The sequence below is a fragment of the Stegostoma tigrinum genome, chromosome 5 (assembly GCF_030684315.1).
Source record: "Stegostoma tigrinum isolate sSteTig4 chromosome 5, sSteTig4.hap1, whole genome shotgun sequence".
Classification (NCBI taxonomy): Eukaryota; Metazoa; Chordata; class Chondrichthyes; order Orectolobiformes; family Stegostomatidae; genus Stegostoma; species Stegostoma tigrinum.
In genome coordinates this window covers 99,231,954-99,258,640 of record NC_081358.1, presented here as the reverse complement: position 1 = coordinate 99,258,640, position 26,687 = coordinate 99,231,954, and the positions used below count along the sequence as shown (strand labels likewise).

Here is a 26,687-nt window from a genome sequence, read left to right as displayed (position 1 = left end):
CTGGGATGTGTAGCTTCTGAGAATAAATGGTCTTGGTAACAATCACCCTATCAAATCAACTTAAAACAATCCGTTGATACTATCATCTAAGAGAAATCCGGCAACCTCACTAAGCAACTTACGAGAGAGGAAAAAAATACAAGCAAAATGTTTTAGAAACCAGAAATAAACCTCAAAGCACTGGAAATACTCAACAGGTCTAGCAACAGAGTTGACGTCCGCAGTGAAGCACTAATACAGGAACTGCCATTCACTCAAAGCAATCCGGAACCAGCACAGGTTTATCCAAAAAAAAGTAGACAAACAACGAAAGAATTGCTCAATGCGGAAATGAAACATTGTTGCTCCTCCCAAAAGAGCTGGTTTCGACTTAATTAGTACACGCGTCACTTCCCAACCATGGAAGCAGACTAAGGAAATAACAAAGTTATTGTGTATTTTAATAAAAATGATAGTTTTAACATGTTGCAATAGTTAATTACTTTTTAAGTCTTTCGGAAGAAGGGTGGCCCTGAATTGTTTTGGTAAGTTATGTTTTAGCATTGATGATGATTTTCGAAAAAAATTTCGGTGTTACTTGTCCCCCGCAAAAGTGCAGCATTGCGGCGGAAAGGAATACTTTCGTTTCTCTGTAAAATTGAGAGATAAAGAAACGAAAGCGAGTTTTTTTTAAGGCTTGTTGAAATATTTGTTTCATTTGGATGGGTATTTGTTGGTTGGATGGGTAGTTGTGGTTTAAATGTGATTGAGGTGGGAAATGTCTAATATAAGGAAGACCTATTGCTTTGATTGAAATTGTGAATTTTTGTCCATTTCTGCTAAGAACTCTGCACAAATATTTCAGTCACAAAATGGCAACCTGTGAGAAGAAAAATAGTGAGTCTGCTGATTCCCTGGGGAGCATTGACTACTTTTCCATCCCTCTGATTACCCTGAACTTCTCGGTAAGGAAGAAACTAGCTCTGTACCTCAATCCAAGAACAGTAGTGGCGGCAGACTGGACGGTGCTGGCCGAGGAGATGGGCTTTGAGTATCTGGAAATTAAGAACTATGAAAGATTAGACAATCCCACTGAAAAACTGTTGGAAGATTGGCAAGTCAAGCATGGCTCTTCTGTGGGCAAATTAATGGAGTTACTCCAAAAGATACAACGTGATGATATCCTTGAAGATGTCACACCAGATATTGGTGAGTCTCTTGTGTTTTCTGTTCCAACACCACACCAACACAGTACATTGGTTTTATTTACTCCAAGAACATCTATTATTTATTGTATTCTCTTAGGGAGCATATTAAATCTTCCCTTCTTCCCTTGCCCAATTCTCCCCCCCCAGCCCTCTTTCCCAAGATGCTGTTGTCACTATCAATGCAGCAGACAAATTTGAAAGAGGAGACAGTAAGAACTGCAGATACTGGAAGTGAGAGTCAGTAACTGTGGAACTGGAAAAGCACAGCAAGTCAGACCGCGTCTGAGGAGCAAGGGAAGTCAATGTTTTGGGCCAAACCCTTTGTCAGGACTGGGAGAGGGAAGGGAGCCCAGAAGTAAAAACAGGGTGGAGGAGGGGTTTGGTGTTGGTGGGAAGGAGATGGTTGTGTGCAGGAAGGGGATTATTATGGTTGGTCAGTGGGAAGGTTGGAGTGCGCAGGTGAGTTGGAAGATGGACCTGTCGGGGATGCAGAGATTTTGAAGCTGATGAAGTCATTATTCAGGCCATTGGGCTGTAAACTCCCAGGGTGAACACTCAGGTGTTTTTCCTCCAGTTTATGTTTGGCCTCACTCTGACAGTGGAGGACGCCAAGGATGAGTATGTCACCAGGGGAGTGAGAGACGAAGTTAATGTGGATGGCAAATGGAACGTCAGGTTGGTTGATGTGTGCAAGCACAGATGCTCCACAAATTTGACCCCGAGTCTGCATTTGGTCTCCCCAACATAGAGGAGGCCAGATAAGGAACAATGGATACAGTAGATGAGGTTAGATGAAGTGCAGGTGAATCTCTGGATTTGGAAAGAATGGGACCTTGGATGCAGGTGAGAGGGGCATGTGTAGCACCTCCCGCGGTTGTAGGGAAAGATACAGGGTGTGGTGGATGGGTTGGTGAGGTGTGTATAGCTGCTGAGGGAGTGGTGAGTTAACGGTCCCTGTGGAATGCGGACAGGGTGGGAAGGAAATATCTTTTTCATGATCAGGTCTGATAGTTGGTGTCGGAGGATGATTGGAGTGGTATGTGAGGACTAAGGGGACTCTAACCTTTTGCTCTTGGAGGGACAGGGTTTGAGGGCAGAAGGATGGGAAATTGGAAGAGATACAGTTGAAGGTATCTTTAATAACAGGAGAGGAGACTGTGGTCTCTAAAGTAGGAAGATATCTGGGAAGTTTGAGAGTAGAACACCTCATTCTGGGCGCAGATGCAACAGAGGTGGAGGAATTGTGAGTATGGGATAGCGTTTTTGCAGGGGGCTGGGTGAGAGGAGGTGAAGTCGAGGCAATTGTGGGAGTCAGTGGGTTTGTCAGTAGTGAGTGGGTTACCAGAGATGGAGACATCGACGTCAAGGAAGGGGAGTGAGATGTCAGAAATGGTCCATGTGAATTTGAAGACATGGTGGAGGGTGTTGGCAAATTTAATGAACTGTTCAAACTCCTCATAGGAGCAGGAGGCAGCGCCGATACAATCATCAAGGTGTGGCAGAGGAAAAGGTGAGGGGTGATACCGGTGTAGTTGTTGAAAGGGACTGTCACTTCCTCCACTACATCTACTTCTCTACCTCCATCTCTGGCAACGACTCACTTCTGATATTCATTTCAAACCTACTGACTCCCACAATTACCTTGACTACAATTCCTCTCACCCACCTCCCTGCAAAAATGCCATCCCACACTCTCAATTCCTCCAGCTCCGCTCCCAGAATGAGGCATTCCACTCTAGGACTTCCCAGATATTCTCCTACTTTAGGGGCCATAGTTTCCTCTCCTCTTATTAAAGATGCCTTCAACTGCATCTCACCCCATTTCCCGTCCTCCTTACTTAGTTTTCCCTTGTCTGTTATTAAGGATGCCCTCGACTGCATCTCTCCCATTTCCCATGCTTCTTCCCTCAACCTTCCCCCTTTGGAAAATAGCTTAGAAAATAGCAAATCTACTTCCTTTGTTCCCCCAACCCCCCAGTCAGCAGTAAGGATAAAGTCCCCTTAGTCTTCACATTCCACCCCACCAACCTTCAAATACAATGTATCATCCTCTGACATTTCTACCACCTATAATCAGGTTCCACGATGAAAGACCTATTTCCCTCCCCTATCTGCTTTCTGCGGGGACTGTTCAGTCAGTGACTCCCGTGTCAGCTCCACACTCCCTACCAACCACCACCCCACCACCTCACCACCTCGCCACCACCCCACCACATCTAGTACCTTTCCCTGCAACCGCAGGAGGTGCTACACTTGCCCCTACACCTCCCCTCTCACCTCTATCAAGGGCCCCAAACAATCCTTCCAAATCTGGCAGAGATTTCCCTGCACTTCATCTACTCTATCTGTTGCTCCTGATGTGGTCACCTGTCTATCAGGGAGACCAAACACAGCCTCGGGGACTAGTGTGTGGAGCATCTGTGCTTTTTACTCACTAACCAACTTGACCTCCGGTTGCCATCCACTTTAACTCCCACTCCCACTCCCCTGGTGACATGTCTATCCTTGGCCTCCTCCACTGTCAGAGGGAAGCCAAATGTCAACTGGAGGCACAACGCCTAATATTTCGCCTTGGGAGATTAAAGCCCAATGATTTGAATATTGAATTCACCAGTTTCAAAATCTCCATTCCCCCCGCCCCAACCTGTCCATCATCCAACTCCCCTATCCGATGCACCCTTCCCACTGACCAATCATAATAATCCCTTAGCTACATCCACCAACCCTCCCATCAGCCCTAAACCCCCTCCCCCCTTTTTTATTTCTGGGCTCTCTTTCCCCCTCCACAGTCCTGATGAAGGGTTTTTACCCAAAATGTTACTATGCACATAGCATTCTGTTGATGACCACAATGTGTTTTTGAAGGTCATTGTGAACATGGTGATCTTTCTAAATGCAACTATCAGCAAGATAACATTCATCTGTAACTTAGTACAAAAACTAATGTAAGGTCTTGGAGAGATATTTTCCCAAGCATTCAAATATGTCTTTAAACCATAGTTGCTTCTAAAAGGAGCTCAGTCTAAAACTGGGAAAACATTATGGATAGATTTGATTAGAAAGTCTTTTTTATTGTTTGATAATGTGGAATTCACTTCTAGAAGGTTTAAGGTCAGTAGGAAACTTGGAGTTGCTTAAAATCTCAATTTCCTGTAGGTGGTCATGAGAAAGTTCCATCTGCAAATATTTTGTGCATTCATTTTAACAAAATCTATTCATGCTGAAATTTCCTGTCAACTTTACAGGGCATTTTAGAAAGCGCAAATATAAGAAGGGCACAGGGAAGTTCAAACATGCACCACACTTTTCTTCTTTAAGTACAAAAATATGACAAGAATCTAACAATCATTTGTTATCCGTTGAGCACAGCACATTTAAAATGATGCATTTTTTTTCATTTGGCGTACATTGATGCCACAAAATAATTCACTCAACAAGAACAGGTGCTTCACAGGAGCATTATAAATCAACATTCGGCATGGAGCCATAAAATAAGATCTTGGAGCAAACAAATAAAAGTTTGGTCAAAGCAAAATCGGAAGGTTGTAATTAGCATCTTAAAAGAGGAAGTTGAGATTTAAGCCACAAATTCTGCAGTTTAGAGCCTTGGCTAAAATGAAATTGAAAATCATGTTAAGGGATAATTCGTTAGAGATGCAGTCGCAAGCACGTTAGAAGATATTTCAGAATACACAATAGATATTCTCCAACAAGGAGGGTAATTTCCAAGGGGAGACCCGTCATGCATGATTAACTAAAAAGATGGTGTCACACTTAAAGGAAATGGCAGGTAATTGCACATGGATGAGTGGAAAATCAGAAGATTGAGCAGATTTAAAAAAGCAAAGCATGATCAAAAGATTAATAAGAGGGATTGGATTTTAAAAAAGAATGCAAGAAAGCTAGCTGGAAATATGAAATCAGTAAGAGTTTCAATTGATATTTATTTATTTAATGTTGTCGCTTGTACCTAGGTAGATTGAAAAATGTATACTGTTGCTACGTTTCATTAACAAAGCCAGCATTTGTTGTCCATTCCTAATTGCTCTGAGGGCAGTTTAAGAGTCACCCACATTAAGGATGGCAGTTTCCTTCCCTGAAGGGCACAAGTGAACTACTTGGGTTTTTTCAACAATGGTCATCTTTAGACTCATAATTCCAGACTTTTAGTGAATCCAAGTTCCGCCATCTGCTGTAGCAAGATTTTAACTCGGGTCCCGAAGACATTACCTGGGTCTCTTGTTTAATTATCGGTTACCTGCTACATTCCTGCCTTTCTATACCACATTCCAGTGAAAGCAATGGAAGACCTCTAAATGTCATTCAGTAGGGAAGTGATACTGAACAAATCCTGGCACTCCAACCATCTAATCCATCTAGGGTCTTCAAAGACGTGATTAGTGGGATTGTTGATGTGTTGCTTTTAATTTTCCAAAATTCCCTGGATTCAGCTAAGTTTGGAAAATAGATTAGAAAATAGCAAATCTATTTCCTTCGTTCAATGGGGGAGGAAGACAATGTAGGCCCGTTGGCTTAACCATAAGGAAAATATTAGAAGGTATTATTAAACATGTTCCAGCAGGGTACTCAGAAGAGACCAAATAATAAAGAATAGTCAACATGGTTTTGTGAAAAAGAAATAGTGTTTAATCAATTTATTGGAACTCTCTCAGGAAGCAACATTTACTATGGATAAAGGGTGGGTGGGTGTACTTATTAAATTTCCAAAAAGCATTTGATAAGACACAACATCAAAAGTTAATGAAGAAAGTAAATGCTTCTATGGGGTGACATAGTTTCGTTGACAGAGGATTGGTTAGCTAACAGGAAATAGCAGGTGTAACTTGATCATTTTCTCATTGGCAATATGTAATAAGTTATGTGCCACTGGAATCATTACTGGGGCTTAACTTCTCACAATTTATAAAAATGATCCGTATGGAAAAACAAAGATATGGTTTCTAAATTTGATGATGACACATTGGTAGGAAAGTGAGTTATGAAGAGGCTAAGGAGGTGACAAAGGGATGTAGATAGATTAAGTGAGTAGTTAGAGATCCCGCAAGTGGAGAAAATGTTGATTTTTGGCAGGAAGACTAAAAAGAAGCATCTTATCTAAATGATGAGAGATCCGAGTTTGTTTTAATGCATCAATTGTAACTGACGAGTTTGCAGGTAGAATAAGTAAATAGGAAAGCCTATAGAATATTATTGTTCAGGAACTGAATACTAAAATACAGAGGATATGCTTAAGTTATAAAGGCCACTGGTGAGACTACATCTGGAGTTTACGTACAGTATTGGACTCCTTTTTTAAGGAAGGATGGAAATGCTTCGGAAACTATTCAGAGGATTACTAGAATAATTTCTGGAGTGTGAAGGTTAGCTTATGGAAAAAGTTTGGAGAGGGTAGGCTTGCATCCACTACAATTTAGGAGAGTAAGAGGCAACTTGATTAAATCATATAAAATCCTGAAGAGCCCTGATGTGATAATGTGGGAAGGATGTTTTACCCTTATGGGTGAATTTAGAACGAAGGGTCACCCATTAAAGACATAGCTGAGGAGATTTTTTTGCTTCTCACTGAAGGTCTTTAGAACTCTCTTCCTCAAAAAATAGTGGTCACACAGTCTTTGAATGTACTGACATCTGCGTAAAAAAAAAATTCTTGATGAGCAAAGATTTAAAGGCCACGGTAGATACATGGGTATGTGGAGAAATCAGGTCAGCTCTGACCTTGAATGATGGAGCAGGCATGAGTTACTGAGTAGTCTACTTCTCCAAGTTTGTATGTCGACAGCTGAAGAGATGATCATCACTCTGGTTTAGGTCATGGAGGCATTATTTGAGTACAACAAATGGCATGTTTGAGTACTACAATGGGGGAGGCAGTGGTCCACTGGTATTAACGCTGGACCGTTACGGAATGTTCTAGGTTTGAATCCCGTCACAGCAGATGGTGGAATTTGAATTCAATAAATTTTTTTAAAAATCTGGAATTAAGAATCTAGTGATAACCATGAATCAGTTGCCGATTTGTTCGGGAAAAACCTATCTGGTTCACTAATGTCCTTTAGAGAAGGAAACTGCCACCCTTACCTTGTCTGCCCTACATGTGACTCCCAACCCACAGCAAAATGGATGATTCTCACCTGCTCTCAAGGCAATTAGGGAAGGGCAATAAATGCTGCCTAATTCCATGAATGAATAAAGAAGATAAAAAATTTCAGTGCAGTAAGTACAGACAATGCATTTGCAGAATGGCTCATTGAATTGCATCGATGGAATAAAATCAATGTGGTTTTTCTCTATTGTTCTGCTGTTGACCTATTTTGAAGAAATGGTTTTAAGCTTCCGTTCTGGATCTTGAGGTTTGAATAGAGGAAAGGTCATGTAATTACCTTTTTCCATGAAAATGAGAATGAAATAAGTTTGAAAAATTGGAACTGTTTCATTGGTCTGCTTCAGTTTTATTGCAGTTTAGTTCCCCAATATGCTACACCTCTGCATTGATGACCTCTCGAAGAGGGCTTCTTGCAGTCACCTAAAACTTTAGGGTCATAAGCTCTAAGGCAGCAATGGATGTTGTGGAGTTAGAGTGCAATATGTTGCATGGCCCTTTTAAATCCTTGTAACAGTGGATCCCTGAAGTCTGAATCCTGTCCTAAAAACCAAATGGCCAGGTTGGTTGCTTTATAATTTGGATTAAATAGCTTTCCCCTACAAAAGCTCTCGCAGACCTTTCACGCCTTATACAAACTACTTTGCCCCTCATCACTCTCACGCATTTTTAGCATCACTATTATCCCCACCTCTTGTAGCTCTTGGGGTCTCAGCAACTGCAAGCAATAAAACAGGGTCACATTGTTAAAAGAGTGGGAAGCACTGCGTAGAATTCCTGCTTTCTAAATCTGTTGCTTGATTATAGGTTCGGTGATTAGTCATTGTCATAATTATTAGGGTGGGACCATTTACAGACAGGGGAAGGTGATTCATGGTTCATTTAATTTTTCTTAATTTGTTCACGAAATGTGAGTGTCATTGGCTAGGCCAGCATTTATTGCCTGTGCGTAACAGTAGTTACGAATTAGCAAATTGTTTGGGTCTGGAGTCACAAGTACACCATAACAAGTAAGGACAACAGATTTTCTTCCCTGAAATGTATTTGTGAAACCAGATTGTTCTTTTAAAAAAATACTATTGGCAGTCATTACATATCACCACTAAGCTAGCTTTCTACTTTATTATTGAATTCAATTCAGTACCATGGCAGGATTCAAGCCTGTGTTCCCAGGACATTAGCCCAGGGTTCTGGATTACCACTTTGGTGACATTATCAATATGCCATCATCTCCCCATTTATTCCCAGGTTGAGGGCATTGCTGGCAGGACCAGAATTATAGCCCATCCCTAACTTACCTTGAGAAAGTAGTGCTTAGCCACATTCTTGGACCATTGCAATTCATGTGTTCAGGTTATCCAACACTTTTAGCTTGTGATTTTCCAGGATTTTGGAAGACTGGCAACTGTATATTCTAAACCAGTATCATGTCTGATTTGGTTGGGAACTTGGAAGTGATGATGTCAGAGCTGAAGTGTCAGCTGTGGCTTTGAGTGTTTTGTCTCTGAGTCACAAAGCTTGACTTTAAAAGATCCCATGGTAACTATTTCAGAGAGAAGCAGGGAAGTTATGTCTGATATCCTAGTGAATGACCATCCCTCAATCAGTGTCACACAGAAAAAACAATTATTTGATCTTTTTCACAATACTTCTTATGGAAATTTACTATATTCTAATTGCCTATAATACGACTAACTTCATTTCAAAAATACCTAATTGATTTATAAAGTTCTTTGAGACACTTGCAAGCGGTTATAAATACATGTCTTTATTCTTTTCCCCATGCCTTTGTATTTATCCAGGCAGTGGATTTCATGAATTTAAGAAGTTATTTGAAAAGTTATTTAGTTTGTTGCTGTAGTGTAATTATATTGAAAAGAGGCGACACCTACCCCACTCAGATAGTAAGAACTACCGACGCTAGAGTCAGAGATAACACTGTGTGGAGCTGGAGGAACACAGCAGGCCAGGTCAGGCCAGGCCTCCTCCTTTTTCTGAAGAAGGATCCCAACCCGAAACACTTTCCTGTTTCTCTGCTGCCTGGCCTGTTGTGTTCCTCCAGCTCCACACTGTCATCTCGATATCTACCCCAAAACCTTCCTACTCCACTGAGGGTTGGAGTGGGTTCCAGGCAAGGTTAGGGAAATATTGTGAACTTCCAGAACACACAAGCTATAAGCTTATAAGTCACTGTTCTAATGCTGGCATAACAAGTATATCGTGGGATTTCTGCTGGAGTCTTCATTGAACTGATGCCTGTGCCATTGTAGAGGATGACAAAAAAAATCAATTTCCAAACTTTTGGATTCAGAATTTACATTATCCATATCTCAATCCTTCATGAAACCTGCCTCAACTCCACCATGTTGAGCACCATTTGGAAGAAGCACTTGAGAGTAGCAGGTACAGAGTATATACTCTCTGGGTAGGAGACTTCAGTGTCTAAAATCAAGAGTGGCTCTAGTACCACAACTGACTGAACAAGCCTAAATGTGAAGAACATGTCTGCAAGTATGGGCATGAGGCAGGTAATAGAATAACCTACTTTAGGTTTGGGCTCTGTTTAGACCAATCAACTCACGACCTTATCATTTTTTTTAACAGAAGCGAGCTGTCGACGATACCTTAATAAACCAGTTCAAGTGCAATCAGTGGATAGCAGTGAGCCCAAAACTCCAAGTCCAGGAGGAATAACAATAAGAGATGACCCCACAGGTAACCTGAACACAATATCGTTTCCTTTTCCTCTAATATTAACAAAGCTACATCTGTTATCATTCGATAGGAAGACTATTCTCTCCAATAGGTTACCTTACCAAATCAAGTTGCAAACATCTAAGGTTTGGGACTATAAAGTGAACTATATGGGTTATGACAATTGATGATGGTTTCATGATTACCACTATGGAGACTAGCTTTTAATTCCAAAACTCTTATTGAATTCCAATTTCAAATGTTGTGGTGGGGTTTCTGTCTACACCCCAGAGTATTAGCCTGGGCCTTTCGACTACTAATTTAGTGATATTACCACTGGGCTACCAGTTCCTATAAGTTTACTATACTATAGTAAACCCAACTAAAAGCTATAGTGGTTGTCTGTAAGGGCAGGAATGCTGAAATTTGGGGATATTCAGTTCATGTGAAAAGATGAAATTTCTGGCTCAACACGGAGGAGTGTAAACCAACTGCAGACATAGTTTGAATTCAAGTTGGAACTTACTTATGTAGGCGGGGGGATAAAACCAAGGCAAATTTCTCTTTAGTGTGTTGTCATTCCTTTAATTTGGCAAGGTATGACAGTGCCTGCTTGTCTACTACTGTATGTTCTATGAACAACCCATTTCCCACACAGATTGTGCATAAGTGGGCTAACCTAAAATAAGGTTCATGCACTTGCATGTGTCACAGATGGACAAAAAAAAGCATCCTGCTCCTAATCCAAGTTCACCTCCCTGTGGTGAATGATTTGCACCCTTTCCAAACACACTCACCAGTTTGTGTTGAGTTTTAAATACTCACCGGGGCACATACTTCAACAGACTATAATCTATGACAATACACTGTAGAAAGTACTTGAAAGGCACACGTTACTAAATCAACTGTATAGTTTTGTATTCCAGTCAGCGATCTTCACTTACATTAGAAATTATCCTTGCTGGCAGCATAAAGGCAGCTTAACTGATTTTATCAGCAACAAGAGGGAAAACAATTTTCTTTCTATTCATTCATGGTATAAGGGTGTCGCTGGCTAGGCCAACATTTATTGCCCATTCCTAATTGCGCAGAGAGCAATTAAGAGTCAACCACATTGCTGTGGATCTGGAGTCACGTTGGCCAGACCAGGTCTGGATGACAGTTTCCTTTCCTAAACGACATTAGTGAACCAGATGGATTTTTTTTTGTTGGGCAATCAACAATGGATTCATGGTCATCATTAAGCACTTAATTCCAGATATTTACTGGATCTGAACCCAGGTCTCCAGGGCCTGAATCTCTGGGTTAGCAGTCCAGCGATTAATACTACATTTAGCAACATTAGAGAGCAGCAGCATGTCAGATTCCTCTTAGAACAGAGGAAAAACATTCAAGAAGGCCAGCCTCTTGCATAAAATGGAATGACAATATAGGGCTTAAGTGAAAGGAAAGGTATCTGTATAGTTTCCATCCATTATTCTTAGAATTGAATTGGACTCCATGATAATCCTAGTAGTCTGTGTCTGCCAGTTGGTCTACAATAAACCCGTGGTTGAAACAAGGAAAACTACAGTGATGGAACAATTTGGGGATTACTGTAAAGAATCATGTGGTAGATAAGTGATTAATAAATCACTGTGTCTTGCAGGAGCTGCACCCGAGTTCTTTGATGCATTCATTTGCTATTGTCAAGCTGATATTGAGTTTGTTCACGAGATGATCAGGCAGCTTGAGCAGTCTGAGTGCAAACTGAAGTTGTGTGTATTTGACCGCGATGTGCTGCCAGGGTCGTGTGTCTGGACCATCACCAGCGAGCTTATTGAGAAAAGGTATGAAGAAATGGTTTGGGCGGGGTTTGAAACGAACAAATTTCTTGATGTAGTAACTTCCTGTTCCCAATAATCAATCAAGGAAAGGAATTTAATGTTTCTCATGGCAAAGTTACGCAAGGCGAGTGCATTTTATTAGCAAACACATCATTGAAAACTGCAGGATTTTTCGGCTCCGATCACTCATATCAGTCCCTGACTGAAGGAGAAATCATAGGTAGCCATAATACCAAGAGTGAATAGGGAATTGTCGGTTCACTCGAGTAGATTTAGAATAACCTGATAAGCTTCCTCATTCGTGTTGAGGTTTTACAGCAAAGCATGTTTTTATTTTCAGGTCAAAGCCCATCATCTGAAAAATCTTATTACTAGACAATGACTTGATTCTCAAGCTCTAGAATTACATATCCTTTGTATAGCATCCTTTCACTTTGGTCTGTTTTTCTCTGTATTCAGTTGAGCACATATTCATTAACAGAACTTCTAAGCATAAATCTACATTTACAAAAAGGGTCAAAAGAAAGAATTAAAATGTTAAAGAAGAATGAAATGATTTATTGACTGATTGGAGTCTCATGATTCTTTTCCCTACCTTATAATAACAGATGTAAAAGAATGGTGGCGATAATCTCTGATGACTATTTGGTCAGTAATGATTGTGACTTTCAAACGAAGTTTGCTCTAAGTCTCAGTCCAGGTAAAGCATTTAATTTTGTGTACCATCTAGTCAAGTTACTTATCTCTCATTTTCTACTGTTCTTTCACCATTTAGGGTTTACCTAACACCTACTTCATGATTTGCAATTTCCACTTTTTTCCTCCAAAATATATGGGCTACTGCAAAAACTCCTTATTGATGTTTCTTAATTTTTTCTGTCAAATAATATGTTGCTGATTGGTTTTATTGTTATTTTTCTGAAACTCTAATTCCTGTCCTGCTGAACATACTGAAGTAGTCTGTTCCCAAATCAAAAAAGAGAAAGTGCTGGAGAAATTTGGTAGCTCTGACGGCATCTGTAGAAAGAGAATTAATTTAATTGTTTCAAGTTTAACATGACTGTTCAAGAACTAAAAAAGCATTGTACTGCACTCAAACTTTTGTTTCTCCCTCCACTGATATTGCCTATTAAGTTTCTTCAGCAAATGGAAAAATGAGATAACTGTGCATGTTGGAAATCAGAATCAAAAACAAATTGCTGGAAAAGCTTAGCTGGTCTGGCAGCATCTGTGCAAATCAGTTAACTCTGATTTCTCTCCACGAATGCTACCAGACCTGCTGAGCTTGTCCAGCAATTTCTGTTTGAGTTTCTTCAGCAATTTCAAATCTCCAACATCTGCAGTACTTTGCTTTTACTTCAACTCCCACACTGTCATGAGTGTATGCACAGTTTCTTCAATTACTTATATCACTATGGTAGTGCTGTATTCACTTCTTGAAATGTTCCAGCTATTGGTCACTCCTGCTGACTGCCTAGTCTCTCAAGCTCACTTGCCCTCTTCCTCTCTGTTCCATTTATTATTTCTCTGTGCCCAACAGGGTCCTTATTTGCTCCTTGTTCTGCCACTTATTGCCATCCAATTCTTCACCTTTTGTCCCTGTTTGGAACAGATTGGAAGAACAAATAGTAGGAAAGGGGAAGAGCTGAAGGGAGTGGCAAGAGACTGTGGAAGGGAAAGAATAAGACTCCAGTGACAAGGGAAAGTGGAAGAGTGTGGCAAGAGGAATGGGGCAAGCAGAAGGGCACCAAATTAGTAGGGTCTTCTTTTCAGTTTTTGTTCAGTTTTTGTCACCTTTTTAATGTAGGCAGCGATCTGTGATATAATTAACTGCAAAGCCACAGGCACTGCCAGTGCATCTGCATAGGTGCAGGAGGTGTAGTCTCGGGGTGGATTGGGGGAGGTAGTTGAGGTTTTGAGGACAGTGGTCGGCAGGATATTAGAACATAGAACATAGAAAAGTACAGCACAGTACAGGCCCTTCGGCCCACCATGTTGTGCCGTGGAATAATCCTAACCCAAAAATAAAATAACCTAACCTACATTCCCCTCAATTCACTGCTGTCCATGTGCATGTCAAGCAGTCGCTTAAATGTAACTAATGACTCTGCTTCCACGACTTCCACTGGCAAAGTATTCCATGCACTCTCAACTCTCTGGGTGAAGAACCTCCATCTGACGACTCCTCCAAACCTTCCCCCTAACACCTTAAAACTATGACCCCTCGTGGCAGTCAATCCTGCCCTGGGGAAAAGTCTCTGGCTATCGACTGTATCCATGCCTCTCATTACCTTGTACACCTCGATCAGGTCACGTCTCTTCCCCCTTCTCTCCAGAGAGAAAAGTCCGCGCTCAGTCAACCTCTCCTTGTAAGACAAGCCCTCCAGTCCAGGCAGCATCCTGGTAAACCTCCTTTGCACCCTCTCCAAAGCCTCCACATCTTTCCTATAATAGGGCAACCAGAACTGGACACAATAGGCCAAGTGTGGTCTCACCAAATAGAGCTGCAGCATAACTTCGCGGCTCTTAAACTCGATCCCCCTGTTAATGAAAGCCAAAACACCATATGCTTTCTTAACAACCTTATCCACTTGGGTGGCAACTTTGAGGGAGCTATGCACTTGAACACCAAGATCCAGCTGTTCCTCCACACTGCCGAGAATCCTGCCTTTGATCCTATATTCAGCATTTAAGTTCGACCTTCCAAAATGCATCACTTCGCATTTATCCAGGTTGAACTCCATCTGCCATTTCTCAGCCCAGCTCTGCATACTGTCAATGTCTTGCTGAAGCCTGCAATAGCCCTCGATACTATCAACGGCACCTCCAACCTTTGTGTCATCAGCAAACATACTAACCCACCCCTCAACCTCCTCATCCAAGTCATTTATAAAAACTGCAAAGAGCAGAGGCCCAAGAACAGAGCCCTGCGGGACACCACTCAGCACTGACCTCCAGGCAGAATACTTACCATCTACAACCAGTCTCTGCCTCCTGTCAGCCAACCAATTCTGAATCCAGACAGCCAAATCACCCTGTATCCCATACCTCCTGACTTTACGAATGAGCCTGCCGTGGGGAACCTTATCAAATGCCTTGTTGAAGTCCATGTACACCACATCCACTGCTCGACCCTCCTCAACCTGTCTCGTGACTTCCTCAAAGAACTCAATAAAATTTGTAAGGCATGACTTGCCCCTCACAAAGCCATGCTGACTCCCTTTAATCAAGCTATGCTTTTCCGAATAGTCATAAATCCAATCCCTCAGAATTCTTTCCAAGACCTTGCTGACCACAGACATAAGACTGACTGGTCTGTAATTTCTAGGGATTTCCCTATTCCCTTTCTTGAAAAGAGGAACAACATTTGCCTCCCTCCAATCTTCCGGTACGACTCCCGTGGAGAGTGAGGAAGCAAAGATCTTCGCCAGCGGCTGAGCAACCTAGGATAAATCTGGTCTGGCCCTGAGGACTTATCAATCTTAATATTTGCCAAAATGTCCAGCACATTAACTTCCTCAATCTCAATCTGTTCAAGCCTGTTTTCCTGCTCCTCAAAGTTCTCATTCACAACAAGGTCCCTTTCCTTAGTGAAAACCGAAGCAAAAAACTCATTTAGGGCTTCCCCTATCTGCTTAGACTCCACGCACAAGTTCCCTACACTATCCCTACCTTCTCCCTGATCATTCTCTTATTCCTCACGTATGAGTAAAATGCCTTCGGGTTCTCCCTAATCCTTCCTGCCAAGCCTTTTCCGTGCCCCTCCTGGCCCTCCTCAGTCCATTTTTGAGCTGCTTCCGAACACGCCTGTAATCCTGTAAAGCTGTGCTAGACTCTTGCTTCCTCCACCTTACGTAAGTTGCCTTTTTCTTTTTGACGAGAAGCACCTCTGTTCCCGTCATCCAAGGCTCCTTAATCTTACCCCTTCTTACCTGTCTCAGAGGAACAAATTTATACATCACTCGCAACAACTGCTCCTTAACAGTCTCCACATGCCTATTGTGCCCTTTCTGTGGAACAATTGCTCCCAATCTATACTTCCCAACTGCTGCCTGATAGCGTCATAGTTTCCTTTTCCCCAGTTAAATATCTTCCCCTGGTAACTGCTCCTTTCCCTTTCCATGACTATGGTAAATATGAGGCTGTTGTGGTCACTATCGCCATTTGACGATATGGCGATAAATTGAGGTGATCAATTGTATAGTTACCAGTGAGTGAGAGCTAGTTTTGATCTGTCATATCTCCCAAGTAACTAGTTGGGAGAATGAGTTGATATTTGTGAAGACTGATTATATCCCAGAATTGGAAATTTTGAGGGCTTCAGATGCAGAGTAAATCACTCATTTTAAATTTTGCAAACTAACTAGGAAGAATCCTCCAATAATTCAGCTCCACAATTCCGCAAGCCATCACAGATGCCTAAATACCCAACTTAAATCACAAAGGTGATTTTTTTTATTCTGATTGGCTGCTTTTCCAGTCAGAAGTCATTCTAACCAGGTTGTTATTAACAAGGAAATAACTAATTATTGAAAATTCACTAATTCTTTAATAAATGGCAGAGAGAAGTTAGTAATCCTAATACACTACTATGCAAATCAAACTGTACAGCTTTGAAGCCCTCAAACACACCCACCTATTCACAAATAAGACAGACAGCTGACATAAATATTATGGGTGGAAAACTAAAGACTTTGAAAACAAAAATTTGAAGATCAAAAGTCTAGACCTCCAGTGATTTAAACTGTCTGCCTTAATTGTTTTAATTTTCGCAATGATCATATATAGTTGCCTGCAGAGTCATGGCAATTTTTAAATTTGATGATTGATCGAGTTCAATGAGGTCTTTTCTTTGGTTAGAATTCTCAAATTTCTTCTTTTGTTTTTCACTTACACTGAAAGGAGGGGAAGAGAGAGAGAGAGATGTTTTCAGATTACTGACTGTGGATGTCTTCAGATGTGCTGCACTTTCCGATCTATGACAAACAGCAGCTGGGATAAGATGATGGCCTGTTGTCAGGAAGTTTTCCCTTCAAGACTCCTGATGCCATTTGCTTAAAAAAGCAACATTGTCTTTTGTATGTGTACCATTTGATTTTTCCAGGTTGCAAAACTTTCCCATATAGCAATCCCTGACCCTCCATTCAAGTTTATCGTCCAAGGTGGGAAAATTCGTGGCCCTATACAGAGTGATGCCCATGTAGTCATTGCATCAAAACTTCTGAGGGGTCCTTTCAGAGAGAGATGTGGAGGAATTTCTTTTGAGGGTAATGAATCGATGGAACTAGTGCAGGGGACTGAAGAGGCTGGTTAATTAAGTATATTCAAAGCTGAGAGAGATTTTTAAATCAGTGACAGATTCAAGGGTTATAGGGAAAAGTTAGGAAAATACAGTTGATATTCCTCAACTCCATAATCTCACTGAACCATGCAGCAGACTCTGTGGGCTGAATAGCCTATTTCTGTTTCCATGTCTTATGGCCTTGGGGGATAAATCTGGGTGTTCGAAGACCTTAGGTTATGTTTCCTAGCTTCTGACTTCAAAGATTTTTTTTTTGTTTTTGCCTGTTATCCCTAATTCACTGAGCTCTCACCTCTGCCTTCTGACAAACTGGAGTTATGTCCTAGCAACCCTTCTTTCCACCCTTATTCTTATCACATATTGGGAGAGCATGAGGATGAATCTTCTGTTCTATCATGTGTCTTACTCGCTGAAGGTGACTAATAGAGCAGCAGAGGCCCAAGAATACCTGAGACTTGGTGTTTCGAGAAGAGGGAAGGAAGTACTTTTCCTCTGGTTGCTTGAGCATTCCTGGGTGTTGTACACATGTGTGATACACAGCAATTCCAGACGTACTTCCTTTTCTACGTCCTGTCTTGACTGATTTGAACCAGAGCTGATGAATACTGCCAGGAGTGGGATGAAGAAAAATGGTGGCATTTCCTGATTGCTATCATTGACACCAGTTGGAAAATTTCAAGTGTTCAGAATGTATATCTGTTAAAGACTGGCTTAGTGTTTTCCACAACGTTCATAACCAAAAATGACTTTTTTTTTAAAGCACTGTTACCTGGACTTGCATATGTACATAAAATTAGCAGTTAATTCACTAAGGTGCATAGCAGAAGCTTTGCAATACAAAGATTCTTGGGGTTACAAAGTAACATTATCAAAGCCAAGGGAATTATAGTTAAGAGGGAAGTGACTCAGCACAAGAAAATATTCAGGGATGTGGAGCTGAAAGGAGTAGTTAGCTATGTTTGTGATGTGAGGAGTAGGATCAATGGCTTTCTGTGAAGAGTTGTCTGTTGGGAAGCAATGATACCACAGGATTTTTGGTGTTTGGCATATATATATTCCCAGCCAAGACAATAGGAGGGAGAAATGACATCAAAGAGGAAAATCTTAAACAGAGGAGTGAATACTTAACCTGACATTGATTTCTAATCCTACAGGTGCCCGAGACAAGCGCCTGATCCCTGTCAAGTACAAGCAGATCAAGAGAGAATTTCCAAGCATTCTCCGTCACATCACCTTGTGTGATTACACAAACCCAAGCACCAAAGCATGGTTCTGGAAGAGGCTCGCTAAAGCACTCTCACAACCGTGAAAGGAGACCCTGGAAAGGGAACAGAAAGACAGCGGTGATTATGTTGGTTACACTGCAAGAATGAAGACAGTTTGGGGTTCTACCATTCCATTAATCTGTACCAAATGACCAGATCTGGTGTCTTGACTATACATTCCATTTTTCAGTATTTGAAAGGATTGAATCTTTTCTCACTAGTGATGTACAGCAAAAAAAAGTTTTGAATAATTTCAAGATGCAGCCAAGATCACATTCTTGAGGTGCAGAGCTATTTTGAGTGTCAAATTGAGTACATTTTGCTTCATATAGCAGCAAATCCACAACGTTTGAGTCTGGCGAAGTCTGTAGTTACACATACAGTTTGCTGAGAACAGTGTCAGTCTTCATAATTACACTTAATACCTAGCAGAGCCTTATGACCACTTTTCAACTTAACTGTTTCTACACCGTCAGACTGCTTATCTGATTAATACTTGATCAGCAGAAATTTCCTCGAATGCAATATTGGGAAGATTAAAGATATTTTTAAAAAATTGGAAATGAGAATCTAATAATGATCATGAAACGGTTGACTCTTAACTGCCCACTGGGCAATAAATGCTGGCCTAACAAGTGATATCCAAATCCCACAAATGAATAAAAAATACAATCTCTGACATAAACATTGTTCCCTGCGCACTAACTCTAAAGCTTTTAATAACTGAGGCTAAAGCACACTCTTTACAATCTTGTGGAATTTGACCCCAAGATTGCTGTTGATAATGTGTCTGGATCATCAGCAGTAAAAACACCTATTTCCTCCTCCGTAAGATCTGATTCTGCTGCTGCTGCAGCTTCAATTTATCTGTTGCTGAAACTCTAACTTGTGCACATGTTAGCTCCCGAGTTGACCATTCCACTCCTGGTTAGTATGATACATGTTCCACCCTCCCAAACTTAAGGTCATCCAAAACGCTGCAGCCCATTTCTTAACTAGCACTCAATCCTGTTGACCCATCATCCTTGTGATTACTGACCTACAATTGCTCCCAAATTAACAAGGTCTCTTTTTATAATTGTTGTCCACGTATTAAATTATTTCCAAGGATTCCCTACTCCATATCCCTGTGACCTCCTCCAACAAAAAACCAAGGTAACTTTGCTGAATATTGGCTTCCTGACCATCTGTGAGCTTAATCGCTTCGAAACTGATGGTTGTGCCTTCAGCTGAGAAGATGCCAAAGTCTGAAATTCCTTCCTTCAATCTCTATGCCTCCCTATCTCACTTTTGTTTTTGAAGATGCTCCTTAAAACACATCTTTGACAAAGCTTTTAATATCAGCTATCATGTGTTTTGGTGTCAAATTTTGTTTAGGTTTTGCTCCACCTAAGCATTTTAAATCTTTCTTTAAAAAAATTAAAGCTCCAGAGGATAAGTTGTTGGTGGGATCCAAAACCAGAAGTAATAAATATTAAACAATACGTAATTTGTATACCCGGTAGAACATTTATAAGTCGCTTTTTCTCTCCCCCCCCCCCACCCCCCACCATTAATAGTAAGGTGGAATATCCACTATAAGGAGTTGTTGAGGTAAGTAGTCAATACATTTAAGGGGAAGCCAGACATGCACATGAAGGGAAAGGAATAGAGTTTGTTGATTGGTTAGATGAAGAAATCTGAGGGGAGACTCGCGTGGTGCATAAATACTGGTATAGACCTTTTGGACTGAATAATCGGTTTTCATGCTGTAGACTCAATTATATGTACATCCTAGCACGTCACTGAGAATCTCTCTTCTGCTTTGGAAATAACCTAGGAATAACTGATGTCAGTACAGATGATGATCACAAAGGTATCAGATTGTTGTAAAAACCCAACTGCTTCATTAATATCCTTTTGGGGAAGGAAATATGCCATCATTACCAATCTGGCTCATTTGTGACGATAATCCCATTTCTAATATCTGATCTTTAAATATTCTCTGAAATGATTTGGAAGAGATGCAGTCATTTTTAGCACAGAAACAATAGTTTTGATACAAAGACCCCTTTTTCTGATGAAGGGTCTAGGCCGGAAATGTCAGCTTTTGTGCTCCTAAGATGCTGCTTGGCCTGCTGTGTTCATCCAGCTCCACACCTTGTTATCTCGGATTCTCCAGCATCTGCAGTTCCTATTATCCCCGTTAGTATCTCTTGCTTCCTGATGCAAAAAATGTATGGGAGAACGCATTGCAACTAACATTTACTTTTCTGATAACCTAAGAAAAAGCCCATTTTTCTTAGGACAACTTTTTAAATTCAACTTGTGGAAAGGCATTCTTCCCCTCTTGGCTGTCACATTTTTAGCAAAATTGTCATTTTTTTATTGATGTTTTATGTATTTTCTAATGTAAAACCAAAGGGCTAAAATAATAAAAAAAATTATAGAAGTGCAGTTTCAAGTGTATCCAATGCTTCACCAGTGGTTGATTTGATCATAATAGTTGTGTTTTTCCAGTGACAAAATATAAACTCATCTTAAAGGTTAGTTTCAAACGATGCTTCTCTTCCTTCTTCATTTTATCCCAACTGAATTATAGAATATATATACCAAAGCACAGTTCTAGGTGCCATGACATTATTGGTCCTTAGTGACAGCAGAACAAGATCTGTCTCAATGCCTGTGGGTTGAGCTGGAATTAATTGTAAGAGAATGTTAAGGCCAGAAGGTTTGACTCTTTTCATCAACAATGAGCATATTTAATGCGCATAATCATGACATTAAAGAGTACAATGCTTTAGTATAGTAGTATGGGACTAATAATTTAAAGGCTTATAATCAGAGTCATGAGCTCAAATCCCACTTTGGAAACTTGGGAAATTTATATTCAGTTAATTAAATAAATCTGAATAAAAAAGCTATTATTCATCATCGTGAAATTGCTGTAAAACATTCATTTGATTTAATAGAGTCTTTTTTTATGGAAGGAAAGATATGATCCTTACCTGGTCTGGTCTGTGTGACTCAAAATCTAAAGCAACATATTTGCCTCCTCACCATTCTTAAAATGGCTGAGGAAGCAATTCTGTTGTCACAAATGCAATAAATTATGGCTTTGGTGGTGCCCATTTCTAGAAATCAATATATTAAAAAAAAGAAAATTACAACTTCTAATTGGCATGTTGCAAGAAACAAGTGACAATGATATGCATGTGTTTTTCAATAAAAGCAAAATACAGCAGCAAAAAAATTTGACAATAATAATACATTGATGACAGAATACACCAGTCTTGTATTATGCTAATAGATACTGCAGGCCCAAAAGGCAGAAAAACCATGAACAAGGGCAGGATTAAAATACAGTGGAAGACATCTCACAAAGGTAAAGAAGGAATGTCCAGTGTGTGGATAGCACTATTCTCATTTCAAGAAGTGTATGGCTAGAAGAAAGCAAAGAAAAAAGCAGGTATAAATGGTAACCACAAAGAATGCAGCTTCCTACCTTTCGCAGTTTGGGAGGCAATGGCCGAGTGGTATTATCGCTGGACTGTTAATCCAGAGAGCAAGATAACAACCTGGGTTCGAATCCTGCCACGACAGATGATAGAATTTAAATTCAATAAAAATATCCGGAATTAAGAATGTAATGAAGACCATGAATCCATTGCTAATTGTCATGAAAAACTCATCTGGTTCACTAATATCCTTTCAGGGATGGAAACTCTCAGGGAACTTACTTGGTCTCGCCTACATGTGACTCCTGACCCACAGCAATTAGGGATGGGCAATAAATGTTACCTAAAAGCCACACCTTCATCCTGTGAATAAAAAGGGGGGAAAAAATCTGTGCATTGATTCCACATAGCAATCCAAAAATGAAACCCTTAAAAGTTAAGGTTTGAGGTTTACAATGGCATTGTACTCAGGACAAGAGGACAAATAACACTATGCCTGAGAAGAAAGTTCAAGTTCCACATCACAGATAGCAAGCAAAAGCCACTCATCTCATCTACAGCAAGTCTTAAACACTGGATTGGTAATGCTCAATATGTCAAAAAATAATTTTGCAACTTGGCACACACTAAACAACTGACAGTAGGACCCAGAGAAGTACCGCAATGTCCTACATAACGTGATGGGCTACAAAGCAAAACAGAACAGAACAGTGAACAAAAATACATCCCTCCCTAATACACTCAGTGCATCTAATGCTTGTTTCGAACAGAAGGTCAGTGAAATGGTGTCACCTACCCCGACAGCCTCAGAGGCTCCTCCGTCACTGTTGCAGACATCAGATCGGCCTTTTTGAGAGTGAACCCAGGGAAAGCGGCTTGCCCAGATGGAGTCCCTAGTCGTACACCAGGTGGTGGGAGTGTTGGCTGACATCGTTAACCTCTTCTTACTACAATCTGAAGTCCCTTTCTACCTCAAGAAGGCCTCCATCATCCCGGTACAAAAGAAAACTCATACAGCGTGCCTCAATGACTACTGCCAGGTGGCTCTGATCTCCATAATTATGAATGGTTTCGAGTGGTTAGTCATGGCTCATATTGACTCTAGCATCCCAACCTGCCTTGAACCCTTACAATTCAGCTATCATCACAAAAGGTCTACTGCAGATGCCATCTCCCGGGCCTTCCATACATTCCTGGGACATCTGTAAAACAAGCAAAACTACATCAGGCTCCTACTCATTGACTACAGTTTTGCCTTCAACAGAATAATTGAAACCTAACTAATCTCAAAATTCCTAGACCTATGTCTCTGCTCCACCCTGTGCAGCTGGATCCTCAACTTCCTGATCCACAGACTGGAATCAGTGAGAATAAACAACAGCACTTCCTCCGTGACAATCCTCAATTATCCGCATCTCACAAAGCTGTATACTCAGCCCCTTATTATACACCCTGTACATTCACAGTTGTGTGGCCAAATTTCGTCCTAACACCATCTATAAGTTCACCAACGACACGACTGTTGTCGGTTGGATCTCGATCAATGACAAGGCAGAATACAGGAAAGAGATAACATGCTTGGTGGCAAGGTGTAAAGATAACAATCTCTCCCCCAACATTAGCAAAATGAAACGCAGAAGGAATGCCCTATCTACATTAATGGAGCTGAGGTGGAGATGGTTGTAAATGTTAAATTCCTAGGAGTGATGATCACCAACAATCTGTCCTGTTCCACCCACAATGATGCGACAGTCAAGAAAGCACAACAATGCCTCCACTTGCTCAGAGAGCTAAGGAAATTTGGTGCATCTGTAAAGGCTCCTACCGATCTTTATAGATGCACCATAAAAAGCATTCTATTAGGCGCATCACAGCTTGGTATGGCAACTGATCTTCCTGGACCGTAAGAAACTACAGAGAATTGTGAACACAGCCCAGTCCATCATGGAAGCCAACTTTCCATCCATTAACTCCATCTATACTTCTCACTGTCTTGGAAAAGCAACCAATATAATTGAAGACCCCTCCCATTCTGGTTATAACCTCTTTCAACCTCCTCCCTTGAGTGGATGATACAAAAGCTTAAACACACATACCAACATTAAAAAACAGCTTCTGCTCCATTGTTATTAGATGGACCTCTCAAATTTCAAATTTAATATTGCCCTCGCTCTTTATACACCTTTTCCGCATCTGTAACATTGTATTCTTCGCTCTGTTCCATTACCATTATGCACTTTATATGATGATTTGTCTTTACTGCACACAAAACAAAACTTTTCACTGTATGTAGGTACATGTGACATTTATAAATTAAATCAAATCAATATGTTTAAGATTAGGATGTTATTCTGGAGAATAGCATCTCAAACTAGATAGGAGTATAAGACTAATTCAACAACAGTTGAGGAACTTTCCAGGTGCCTGCAAGGCCTGTATGAAAGACAAGATAGAACAGCTGGAAAAAGTAGTAACCAAGAAAGTGACAACTCCTACAGAAAGTACGAACAGCATGGTAGCAATGGAACAACCTGTAAAGCTAAGAGTGTGCATCAACTCAAAGGATCTAAATTTGGCCACACAACTGTGAATGTACGGGGTGTATAGTAAGGGGCTAAGTTTACAGCTTTGTGGGGTACTGATATTGAGGATTGTCACGGAGGAAGCGCTGTTGTCTATTCTCACTGATTCTGGTCTGTGGGTCAGGAATTGAGGATCCGGCTGCACAGGGCAGAGCAGAGACATAGGCCTTGGAATTTTGAGATTAGTTAGTTGTCAATTATCATGTTGAAGGCAGAACTGTAGTCAATGAGTTGGAGCCTGACGTAGTTTTGCTTGTTTTATAGATGTTCCAGGAATGTGTGGAAGGCCCGGGAGATGGCATCTGCAGTGGACCTGTTGTGATCTCTCTCTCTCTCATGCCAACCATTGAAGTTATGCTGACACAACCTAAAATGCAAAAATCTTTAACTACCGTAGGTTCTAAAATGGTGGACTTGGATTAGAGTGGATCTCGCAGCTGCTCCTGAGATTGCAGGCTTACTTCTAGATTTACTTTTAGATTTCTTACAGTCATTACATTTCCATGGTAAAATAAGATTTCTTTCATTCCTTTATAGTGAAGAAAACACTTGATTTTTTACCCTCAAACTGTGTGTTAACAGAGTTTTTAGAAAGACCTACACATATCTTACTTCTAAATTTCTTACAGCCTGTACATTTCCAGTATAACATTTTTATTTTGATTTATTTTTGGTTCTAATATAGTCAAGAATGCAAAATAAAAGCCTAAAAAAACTGAGATTTTTCTCAAATGGAGTTCTGTCAATGGACCTTTTGGAGAGGTCTACACATGGGTGGCTCTCTTTTTTAAAATTATACACATAGAAGAGTTCTTTCTTTAAAAAAAATTGCTAAATAGAAGAGTTGCATTTACAGAGCTTTTGAGGGAGCCTATACATGGACAGGTCTGGTGAGATTTTTTTATATCATAAGATTGAAAGTTGGCTGCTGGACTATTTGAGGAATCTTATTTAATTCTATTGTTCAGCTAAGTGGTTGATTTTATTGAAAAATAATTTTATTTAGATTTAATTTTTGCATGCTTAGTAGTAATTCTTTGGGTAAAGAAAGGTAGTTTAATTTTAAATATAAAAGGTACTATTGTGAGCTGCTTGTTTTTAGGCTTAATGTCATTGAAGGCATACAAGAGACAGAGTTAGATGGCTAGTAGATTTTGCAAAGTAATTACACAGCAGGAACAGTCAGACAGATAGGTGACTCAGGAAGAGTAAGAAGGTAGCTCAGAAGTCCCCTGTCGCTATTCCTCTGTCAAACAGTTTTGGGTACTGTTGAAAAGGATAGTGTCACAGAGAAAAATAGAAGAGGCAGTTAGATCTTGGGCTCTAAGACTGAATCTTATGTTAGACAGGGTTTTACAATATTCAGAAACTTGTTATAGGAGACTCACCTGTTAAGGGCACAGACACGAGATTCTGTGGCACTGAGCGTGAATCTAGGATGGTATGTTGTTTTCATGGTGGCAGGATTAAGGACATCAGAAAATGTTTGAAACACATTATTAAAGGAGAATGAGAAACTGAAAGTTATTGTACACATTGGTAAGAATGACAGTTAGTTAAGGAAAATGTTAACGCTTTATAGAGTGAATAAGAGGTTAGGTAGAAGATTAAAAACCAGAATCTCAGAAGTAGTAACCTCTGGTTTACTTCCAGCGCCAACCTTGAACGTGGGAAAGAATTCAAGGAAAAAGGAGATAAATCAATGGCTGAAAAGGCAATGTAAATGTTCAGGGATTTGGGTTCTTGAATCTTTGGGATCTCTTCTGGGGCAGAAAAGACCTGTTCCATAGGATGGGTTTCACTTGTACTGGAAAGGGATAAATATCCTAGCAGGAAGATTTGCTAATTCTATTCAGGGAGACTGTAAACTATTAGAGAGGGCAGATGGAAGGATCCTGAGTAGCAGAATAAATAGATGAGGATAGTTTTGAATCTGAAAAGAACAAGTTAATTAGAAAAGAGAGACAAGAGCAAGTCAGAGAATGAAGAATTAAATTGTGTTTATTTTAATACAAGTGGTCTTACAGATAAGGCTGATGAACTCAGACAAGTTTGGGAAAATGGGACTGGGATGTCATAGCTATTACAGAAACTTGGCTGAGGGATGGGCAGGAGTGGCAGTTCAATGTTCTGGATTTCAGATGCTACGGGAAGAATAGAAAGAGAGGGGCAGGTTCACATTTTTGATTAAGGAAAACATTACTGCTGTAACTAGAGAAGATATTTCTCAAAAATCATCCACTGAAAATATGTGGGTGAAATTTGAAATACAG

The 26,687-nt window shown here is 40.4% G+C and overlaps 1 protein-coding gene across 2 annotated transcripts; it reads left to right on the top strand.

Annotated features, from left to right (window-relative positions):
• Positions 1-375: 375 nt before the first annotated feature.
• On the top strand, positions 376-21,199 carry myd88 (MYD88 innate immune signal transduction adaptor). Of its 2 annotated transcripts, none has more exons than XM_048529946.2 (6): positions 376-524; positions 845-1,188; positions 9,913-10,023; positions 11,651-11,831; positions 12,437-12,528; positions 18,285-21,199. In XM_048529946.2, the coding sequence occupies exons 2-6, from the start codon at positions 852-854 to the stop codon at positions 18,437-18,439; spliced, it is 876 nt and encodes a 291-aa protein (XP_048385903.1). In that variant the 5' UTR covers positions 376-524; positions 845-851; the 3' UTR covers positions 18,440-21,199. The 2 variants fall into 2 exon arrangements, with proteins under 2 accessions (XP_048385903.1, XP_048385904.1); XM_048529947.2 differs by having other exon boundaries at positions 824-1,188.
• The last annotated feature ends 5,488 nt before the right edge of the window (positions 21,200-26,687 follow it).